This window comes from Stegastes partitus, unplaced genomic scaffold (genome assembly GCF_000690725.1).
Source record: "Stegastes partitus isolate 25-593 unplaced genomic scaffold, Stegastes_partitus-1.0.2 Scaffold41, whole genome shotgun sequence".
NCBI classification, from domain to species: Eukaryota; Metazoa; Chordata; class Actinopteri; family Pomacentridae; genus Stegastes; species Stegastes partitus.
Window position 1 is genome coordinate 849,900 of NW_007577772.1, and position 10,914 is coordinate 860,813.

At 41.2% G+C, this 10,914-nt stretch overlaps 1 protein-coding gene across 1 annotated transcript in view; it reads left to right on the forward strand.

Annotated features, from left to right (window-relative positions):
• chrna7a (cholinergic receptor, nicotinic, alpha 7a (neuronal)) overlaps positions 1-10,914 on the forward strand; it is a 40,636-nt gene that overhangs the window by 14,670 nt on the left and 15,052 nt on the right. The window contains exons 6-7 of the mRNA XM_008304654.1: positions 4,765-4,932; positions 5,014-5,208. Coding sequence (XP_008302876.1) covers positions 4,765-4,932; positions 5,014-5,208 — 363 coding nt within the window. The remainder of the gene's footprint in view (positions 1-4,764; positions 4,933-5,013; positions 5,209-10,914) is intronic.

A 10,914-nucleotide genomic window follows, 5' to 3' on the forward strand; every position in this document is an offset into this window, starting at 1 on the left:
AAATACTCTAAATTAACCCAAGCTTCCCTGACAAAAGAAAAGGTAAATAAATGACAATCATCTTGCCTCCTACCTCCTATGAAAATCAAAACAGGAGAAAAAGGGTTACAACAAAAAAGGCTTCTCCCTCCTCCTCCTACTGCTCTATGATAATTCTATTTACAATATTTACAAAGTCACAGACAGCAATGGCGTGCTGGCGTTTCCTTGTGGTAGCAAGGCTGGAGAGATCAGGAGGCTGAGTGCAGTTGGCGGGCTGTTCAAATAGATGAAGGACCCGCCTCCTGACCAACCGCATGGCAGGAATCAGACAAGGCAGCAGGCGAGGCAGCCAATCAGTGGTCACCACCTGCTCCTAATTCACTCATTCACAAATCGCACACACACACACACACACACACACATTGAGGAGAGAGAGCAATGCAGCAAAACAAGCAAAATTCTCTGAATGACCCACAGGGTCATAACAACTTTTTGTGTCATGAGGACACAGATGATGCTGGCAGAACAAAAAAGAAATGTAAAAGTACAATTGAAATACAGTATAACAATAAAACCAATGAATTAATTTATAATATTACTTCTTTTCCTACATACATGGATAAGTTGTTCTACTGCAGACAATCAAATTGCTTCATTTGGAACCAGATTTACATGAAGCAGCAACCTGGAGTCAACCGTTTATCAGCCTGGTCGATTATTGGATCGGATATTTAGCATTTTTCCAGTTATTAGTATTAGCATTCTTTGTTGTTGTTTTTTTTTTATAAGAGATTCCCGACAAGGCAAATTATTTTCAAAATGTTGTGCTTCGGCTCTGATGCGACCGACTCTCTTTCTGTAAAGTAACGTACCATCCACAGCACTATTTGACTTGTTAAATGTCACAAGTATCAATGGTGAAGAATAAATGTTGAGAAGTTCTAAAATCTAGAAACGGTTCTTCAACAAAAGGTTTTGCAATGGTTTTTGTAAAGTTTATTTGAAATTGTGACACCAACGTTTTCATTTTTACTTCAAGTATGTATTGGTTATCGGTCTTTTCAAACCGATGTACAAACTCCCTCCGAACCCATGTGTCCTTGTGGAAGCAGGTATCAGCCGTGCACAGTTCGAACTGAACATCTGCATGGCGACTGCTCCTCACTCTGGTGAATCCGCTCTTGATGCCAGGCCATTAGCTGCTGCTCCTCGTTCCAGATCTCCTCTGAATGTCGTCTTTTTCAGCTCGGAGTTGGCTCGTGTACACAGACTGCTTTCTGTACGGCAGCCGCAGACAAACGGCCGTCCGCGAGCCTTTCATGGCGCTCCAATAAAAAATGTTTCCGCAGAGAGAAACGGGAGCACACTGGACGCAATCGTGTTGAAACATCACACTGTTTGCACAATAAAAGGCTGTGAATTAAGCAGTGTGCTGCAGTCGGCTTCTTGGAAATGTACTGTCCTCGAGCTGAGAAGCGCCTGTTTCAGCTGCAGAAGAACACTGTTTCCTCTAAAGAAATATATATATTACCAAACACTTTTGTCTAATATCAAAGAAACCTCCTGTGGGTAGCAGCGCAAACACAAATCACAAGTAAATCCCACAAAACATGACCTTGTTACATCTAATATGTGCAGACATGGAGTACGGATGAAACACTGTTTTTTTCAAAGACAACAACAACAACAACAGAACTTTCGCTCGACCGTAAATGAAACAGATCAATGTTTAGTGAGTGTAGATAATCCTTCAATTAGATTTCAAGTCTTGTAGTGCAACTCGGAACTTACATCTGAGTATTTCTTGTTGAACAAAATCCCTTCGATACGATCCATGCAGATTGAAGATCATTTTAAAAGAAATAAAATACTCAAAAATGCAAACAGCCCCTATAAAACAATGTCGGCTCACTATTAGAAATGCTAAAAAATACCATATTTGCTGTTTGTGTGACTAAATATTAGATGCATTAGATGTACAGTGAGTCACTTTTTTAGTTATCAAGACATTTCTGCGGTACAGTCAAACTAATAGAGCCGAGAGCCACAGGGGACAGAAACTCTGCATCTCTGCCCACGTGAGTGTTATTGAACAGCCACTGTTCTCTGGTGTGGCGTTCTAATAATTCAGAGCAGGGAGCCCGAACGTAGGCGTGGTGTTGCAGAGTAAAGACAGCAAACACTGAGCAAATATTAACTCTAGATCATCACTAATACACTCTGGATCGCGCCAGATAGTAACTGAAGAGGTGTCATTGTGGCCTAATGATATGCAAACCACAGTCACGTATTGATTTCCAGTCATCTGTCCAGAGAAAAGACACTATAAATTGAATTGAAAAATGGTTTAGATTAAAAAAGGCGTCTTTCTTTAGTGTCTTTGTGTAAACCACTTTGTAACATCTGTTTTGAAAGGTGTCATACAAAGAAACTCGTTTTTATTCAACGCAGCAGCCTCCTGCTATTGTGCCATCAAAGATGATAAAGTATACACAATGGGGATTTTCAACAAGAGCTAGTGGGTCAATAAAAGCTCCTCATGAGTTTTCAGTAATCAGAGCTTTAGATTTTACCCTCCAAACCACAAAACCTGCTGGAGGGTTTAAAGATGGATGTTTTATCCAACGAAAATCACCCAAATTACACCATTTATCAGAGCCGCAAGCAGTAAAACCACAAAGAATTGTCAAGAAACGTCATGTTGGATGTAACGTGTGTGATGCTCTGTTATAAACAGTCTCGTTGATTTATTAAAATCACAATATTTTACATGTCTCAGTTAAGAAATTAGAAAAGAAATGATCAAAGAAATTCAACTTTAGTTTTGTTTTTTTCTTTTTAATGATTAATGGGGGGCTGCAAGGTGGTTCGGTGGTTAGCACCGTTGCCTCGCAGCAAGAAGGTCGCCGGTTCGCATCCTGGTGAGGACACCCGGGATCTTTCTGTGTGGAGTTTGCATGTTCTCCCCGTGCAGCGTGGGTTCTCTCCGGGTTCTCCAGCTTCCTCCCACAGTCCAAAAACATGTTGAGGTTAATTGGTGATTCTAAATTGTCCGTAGGTGTGAATGTGAGTGTGCTTGGTTGTCTGTCTCTAAGTGTAGCCCTGTGATAGACTGGTAACCTGTCCAGGGTGTCCCCTGCCTTCACCCTAAGTCAGCTGGAATAGGCTCCAGCCCCCCATGACCCTAATGAGGATTAAGGTGTACAGATAATGGATGGATGGATGATTAATGGCAGTACAACTTTCTTGTTGTGTTGGTTCTATAGAAGGTGCAGGACTTTATTTTGCAGTAATAAACAGGAGCAAATAATCAGAAATTAGTTGGGATTCGGAGGGTTTACTTCCTGAAACCATTCGTAAAATCATGTTTCCTTTTTTTACTCCACAGCTGTATTGTAGTATATTTGTTTTTTTCTCTCTTGAGCTTGGCAGCAATCTGTAAGTGCTGAGAGTTACACAACCACACTGACACTGTTGTGATGTCTTTATGCTGAATATGAACCTACAGCTGGCAGGTGTTACTTCAGTTTGGCACAAAAATCTGAAACAAGGTGACACAGCGAGCCCAGCTTTCATTCATCAGTAGGTTAGAAAAAAATCTTCCTGTTACACTCAGTATCGTGATTGATCTTGTTTACTTAATCCGTCCACCGATTTGTCTTCCGCGGTGACCTTTGTTACCTTCAGACTGATCCAGACCAGCTGTGTCTCCTTGTTTCTGGGTGTGGTTTCATTTTTAAGAGTGGTACTAATGTTGCTCTTGGGAAAAAAGCCAATAAGTCTATTTCCCTCCTCCAAGAACTGTAGCTGTAATCGTTTTGCGTTTTAAAATGGTTTCATTCCAGCGACTGTAACTTAACGTCAGATCCTCTAAACCTGTGAATCAATCACTGTCACACCCTGTTAGCGCCAGATGCTCTCCTAATCAAGCTCCCACTGACCCACTTGTGCCAGACTGTGTGGTCGAACAAGATATACGATGCGTTCTGTGACACCGCATGCATGGAAACACTGACAGCGGCCCGTCACCGCCTCTGATTTGCTCTCCTTGGCAGGCTCCTCTTCAACTCCCCTTTTTTTTTTTTTTTTTTTCCCCCTGAGCACGCAAAAGCCTGCTTGGCCTCGGCATCTTAATCAATACCCACGTAAATAGCTCCATCACTGAATCTCTCTCCGATTGATCGTCTCTTTCGCCGGCAAATAGCCTCTCAACTTTGTTCCACATGAACCCCCTTCCCCTCTCATCGCGAGCTCAAACACGACTGCTTTTAAACGAGTAAAACTGTACGCAGTTGTGACCCAGACGGCCAGAATCATTTGAATCTTCTGACATTTGTCTTCGCCGCTGAGGGTCCGTCGCAGTAAATAGGAGTCATTCTGTTTGTCGGCTCCACATCTCCGTTCATTTCCTCCTCGAGTTTGTCATCCTCGTGGCACCGGGAGAGAGGACGGACCTTGTTTATTGCCAATGTCTTTCTTAAATATGGATGGAAATTAGTTTGGTGCCTCTCCTCTTGAAGGATCACCCTCCACTTTCATTTCATTGTCATATTGGATTTTTTTTCTTGATAGGATGAATGGCACTTCAACTCCATATCTTCTCAGTGTAAAACCCCTCTTCACTGTCATTTATTATTCGATCCCCCTTATGCTTCCTTTATGCCAGAGTAGCTGAGTAAGCTCCCTATGCGAGCTGTAAATATCATCTCCATTCATTCCCCTCTCTCGAATCCATTTGGTAGCCTTTCTGCAGGTCTTTTCTTTCATCCGCCTTTTCAACAGGGATCTTCAAGAGCACATGCAGCATCGACGTGCGCTGGTTCCCCTTCGACGTCCAGAAATGCGAGCTGAAGTTTGGCTCCTGGACGTACGGAGGCTACGCTCTGGACCTGAAGATGGTGGAGGCAGACATCACCGACTACATCGCCAACGGAGAGTGGGATCTCGTCGGTAAGCTGGAGGTTGCACATGATCCTCAGCTTTTCACTGGGATTCTGCCCGAGTTGATTGTGTTTTTCTCACGTCCCGCAGAGGTTCCGGGGCGAAAGAACGAGCACATCTACGAATGCTGTGAGGAGCCGTACCCGGACGTCACCTTCACCGTGGTGATGCGCAGACGGACTCTTTACTACGGACTCAACCTGCTCATCCCCTGCATCCTGATCTCCACTCTGGCGCTGCTCGTCTTCCTGCTGCCTGCCGACTCCGGGGAGAAGATCTCACTGGGTTAGAGGAACTAGAACACACACATAAACATCCTTTAAGGGGATAACAGGGGAGGATCCAGACTGGCAGGTTCCCATACCAAAGAAACTCAAATCAAAACAAACTTGGCAGGCAACAGAAAGATGCATTACATCCTGTATGACAACCCGGTCGCAAGTTGGCTTGACTACATTCAAACCTGTACACTCACTCTTCAAGTAAATCCTCAAAGTATTGGATAGAAAAGATAATCATTACTGCAGTATTCGAGAAAAATAAAAAATAAAAAAATCTCAGTTTAGACAAGTTGAGGTAAGTGCAGGTAGGACCAGAGTTCAGAAAGACAGCTTTTGGTAAATCTGCATTCTCAGTTAAAGCAGTGAAAAAGTGGAATTCCGTCACTACAAACATTAGTTTCAGGAAGCTTTGCAGTGTTTAAACAAGCCTGATTTACTGATTTTATTTATTTTATCACACAGATGGACTTTTTAAGGTTTTGTATTGTTTTATGAATTGTGCCTGCCCAGGGACTGCTAGCTAACTCTGCTACTTACTTTTTTACTGTCCCTACAACAATACACAAAACTATTCAAGAAAATTCCAAACTTAAACATCAATGCGCCTATAAAAAAGGTAATTCATCCAATCACAAGTCCAGCAAGAGAACCTAAAATCCAGAATGCAAAACATAAACCTGGAAAAGCAAATGAGACATACAGAAGGGCTTAGACTGGAAACCGGCGGGAGACCAAACAGGAGATGGGTGAACAGAGGGCCGTACTATGACACGAGTTTGACTTATTCACGCTTTAGTTGTGGAAGTCAGCTTGATAAAAGCTAAGTCAGAGATCAGCGATATCATCGTTTGTTAACTCAGACTGCATTCACATGAGAGGAGCTGTGTAACGCGTCATGTGACTTATCTTCTGCACAAAATGAAACTATCGAGCATCACCGACTTTAGTCAACAGGTTGCTTTAATGGAGAGCAACAAGGACTAAAACATTAGAAGCACTGCTACTGCAAATGATGCAATACAGGAATGCTGGTAGAAAACAGACAGTCTTGTGTTAATATATTTATTTTACTGATCTTATTTCGAACTGACAGCTCCACATTAGAGCTGTTAAATTTTAAACTTCATATATTTAAACAGGATATTGTATTGAAGTGCATTTAGGTCTGACACTGTCCCATAATGCAGGACATCACGTGAGATTAATGTTATTAACTGAATATTCTCTGTAATGAATACTAGGGATGCACAATATATTGGTGACCATGTCGGTATCGGCCAATGTTTGTGTTTTTTTCCGATATATCAGCATCGGTCCGATGAACAAATTTAGCCGATGTGAAAAACCGATGATTGTCTAACATTAGTGCCTTTGTCTCTACATTTGATATTGCTGCTATTTTACAAATGTTTTTACTGAAGTGGTTCTGGACTTGAACGTTAAATATGTTTAAATATGTTTTACTTTTGTTATGTAGTAAAGAAGACTATGTGGTCTCATTTGGGCTTCTTTTGAATAGTTTTCACGTTCTCACAGTGCTTACTTATACTCATTTTTCAGTGTAAACAAAAACTGAATATCGACATTGATAATATCGGTTATCAGCGATATCAGAAATCTTAATATCGGATGTTGGTATCGGCCTGAGAATTTAATATCGTGCATCGCTAATAGATAAAAATAAAACAATCAATTTTCTGATCTGTGTTCGATCAGTTGCAGTAACCGTAGTGTAAACGGACCAAACATGAAAACATGTTTATGCGACTTGCATAACCAGCTGAATACTTGTCAGGTTTCCATGGCAACGCGATGCATACAGTGTGCAATACTGTAACTGCATGGCTTCATTCAGATGTTTTATTAAAGTACAGCTCAACAGGTTTGCAGATAAAACCCAGTCCCTCAGCTGATAATCTGTATCACTTATAGAGAATTGTCAGGAAATGATTTAGTTAAAGGGAGACGCTCTTTCTAGCCGATTTAAATCCAAAACTCTAAACATAACCTGATCCCGACCAGGTTAGCTCCACAGCATCAGTTACCATGGAGATCTAGCAGGTTCACAACACTGAAAACTCTGACTTTAGGCTGAACATACCTTGTTAACCCGCTAATCTCGTTTCGTAGTGCAGCCCTCTTGTAGGTTAATCCAGCAGGGTGGTGAAGGAGGACAAAACAGGAAGATGAAAATTCAGGACTATAAACATACAGGGAACACAAGACGCAGGTGAAACAGGTTATGGCAACTAAAAGGGGAAGAAACAGACAGAGGCAGGAAGTAAATACAACAAGAGACACACATATCAAAGCTGTAAAAAGCAGTTCACGCTCTATGCTGCAGTCACATTGAGTTTCCAGGCTGTACAATGCTTTGCTCTTTTCCTTTTTGGGAATAACGTTGAAATACCGAACACGTCAGAAGCTGCAGATCAGGGTTTTCAGCATTATTCCCTAATGCTGTTGAAAATTTAAATATTAATTGGCTCTCATTAATTATTGTTGAGTGGCCAGGAAACCAGCAGCCCTCACACTGTAAATGCAATCCGACGCAACTACAAACACTGCTTTTATGACTGCGGTAATCTTTCACTTTAGTTGCATCATAATTTAATGTTGTTGTCATAGTTTAGTAAATATTTGAAGTAGCTCTCAGCGTTAGAAAGCACTTGGAGAAGACACAGCTCGTGGCACGTACGTGGCTGTGCTAGTTTAGTGATGTGATTTTGGATATGGATCGGAATTAAAATACATACAGTAATAGTAATAATAACTTTATTTCTATAGCAGAGAGTTACAAGGTGCTTTGCATACAAAGAGCAGCAATAAAACATTCAAAAAAGACGATAAAACATTAGGAAAGACATAAAACTATCTACAAATTCCTGTCTGTACAAGGTTTTGACAGGTTTTTACACTGAGGCTGAGCTGTTCTGACAGAAAAAAGCAGCTTATTCTACAGTATTTGAGCTGAAACAGTCAAAACCGTGTTCTCCTTTTTGTTTTAAGCAAAAAGAAACTTTAATAGCAACTGATTCTTTGATCTGAGGAGTACAAGTGCAGACTAAGAAAAAAAAAGTGAGATGTAGAGCAGAGTCAGGCCATGTAGAGACTTAAAAGTAATCAGAACAGAAATCTATAAACGAGTCGGTGTAATTCAGGCAGGACTGGACTAATGTCCTGCTGGTGTGTTTAGAAACCGACTGCTGACTCGTTCAGGGAGGTGAATAACGAGATGCAGCGGTCCAAGCTGGAGAAAACAAATGTGTTGGACATCAGTGAATACAGGTGCCACAGTTTTTAATTCAGCTTAGTGCAGTAGTTAGAAGAAATGAGCCTAACGGTAACAGATTCTTAGAGCTGCCTTAAAAATGGTTGCTTCAGATTTCAAGTGAGGTATCGAGCAAAGTGACTGTGACCAGAGGACATAGCTTTCATACTGAAGGTAATAAAAAACTTGGGCAAAGTGATGCTACATGATGAGAACAGTGGAGGGGGTTGGTGCCAAAGTGGGCCAAACCACATTTAGAGAAAAATGGGATCAAGATTTTGTGTTTTGTAAAGTAAATGATGGTTGTTGGAGTCATTATATGCATCCAAAGATGTTTCAACACTGTCCAGGGATAGAAACAGCTACTCTGTGATGACATATTTAAGTTTTAATTTTGCCTTTCCTTTTGCTGAGTGCCAAAGTGGGCCAAACCACATTTTGTACTTTTTGAGAAAAGAACTGATTCAAGATTTGTCTTGCTAAACAGCATTGAAGAGTTTGCATCATAAGGAACTAGAGACACTGTTGAGGACCATGGAGTAGAAATAGATGCTTAGTGGTGCTTAATTAAGTATTTTATTTTACTTTACTGTACCTACAAGTTGAGTTTTCACGGGGCTTGAGGTCGCGCTGTCCGCCATTTTGAATCGCAAACACGTGCAACTACCTGCGCCTGCGATATAATGGTCAGCAACTCCTGTGGCTTGGCCCAGTTTGCCAGTAAATTTTCAAGCCACAACTATTATGGGCCAAACTTCAAAGTCGCATTATGACATTACTAGTGGGCTGTTGGTTGGACCACTTTGCCATGAACTAGCAACCATAAACACTGTTTAAAAAAAACATAAAACTCAACTTTGGCTCGGTTTGGCACTGAACCCCTCAGTAAACATTATATCTGATCAACAACAGCATGTTAGCAAGCTGACATGAGCATTTATCTCAAAGTACAGTCTCAGTAGCATTGATACTCTTTCATGAGAAAGTATGTTGTTTAGTCCCCTTCTCATGGATCGGTTATCTCAGAAACGGCCGCAAGCAGTTCCATCAAATTTGGCTTGGACTCTTAACTGCTTAGATTTTGGTGGTCAAAGGTCCTCAAATCCAGCTCATTCTAGTTAACACAGTCCTGTATATAAAGACATGCCAACCTCATCACATGCCCACCTGAATCCTCCAATGAAAACACCTGTAAAATCCATAGAAAATCTGGTGAATCTCTAAATGGCAGCAAAATAGATTAGATATTGACAGTTTATCTGTTTAAAGATAAAAAAAAATTTAAAAAAAGTGATGGTCGACTGTATCATCATTGTGGACAACATGTTATGTTACGATGACGCAGGTTGCAGCATCCAGTGTGTGTAATGCCAACAAGCATTTTAAATCTGAACTGTACCAGAGGAATGTGTATCAGAGGCAGAATCAGCCACAGATGATCGACAGAATTTCAATCTGCCGAAGGCTGTAGTCGACCGACTCAATGACCTTTGACCACACATGGACACACTGGCCACTTTATTAGGTACGCCTGCTGCAATCTGATATGACAGCTCTGCCATTCATTCTGCTTTTATGAAGCACCTACGTTTCCTACCTTTCGTTAGCGTTGCCATAAAGGTGATGATTCTACTGTGTATGTTATTATTGAGATCATAGTGGGAAGTGGGTATGCATTGAACTGCATTATACTTTAAAGTGTTCTTAATATTTTGTCCACCACATTGACATAAATGAGGGCAATATATGAGGAGCACCTTAAAGTCTAATGCAGTCCAGCACACCACCACCACCCCCCACTATGAGCTCAGTAATAAACCTTTTGACAACGAAGACTGAAAATGCTGATGCTTCGCAGCAGTAGAATATATCGTAGAGCTGTCACCTTGGATTGCATTAGATTTCACAGGTGTATTGAATAAAGTGGCTGATGGGTATATGTTGATGTTTGTGTTTGTGTTTTTTTTCAATGTTTATGTCCGTAGGCAGTCTGCATCATATGAGGACATTCTGTGTACGGGGACATGTAAGAATATCAGGGATGCCTGGAGGGAATTTTATTGCATCCTCAAAGTTGAACAGATTAGAATCTGCCCTTCAGAACATCGCTGCGACCTCACAGAGCGCATTTTTTGGTCATAACTCAGGAACTCAGAAGATAATTCTGACAAAAATTTACACAAACGTCTGATATCATAAAAGACGTTTTATATCCAGAGGGTCAACTTCAGTGTGACATCGTCCTGTTCTGCACAAACACTTTTTCATCCATTATTCAACGTCGTAACTCAAGCGCAGAAGGAGACGCTGTGACCATATCTCATATTTAGTCTGACACTGAATTGGTAACCTTGTGTGTCCGTGGTGATTGTGTAGATCTTCTGTGCTGTCAGGCTGAAGATGTGTGTGACGAATCCAGATTTTACAGTTTGTAGCTTC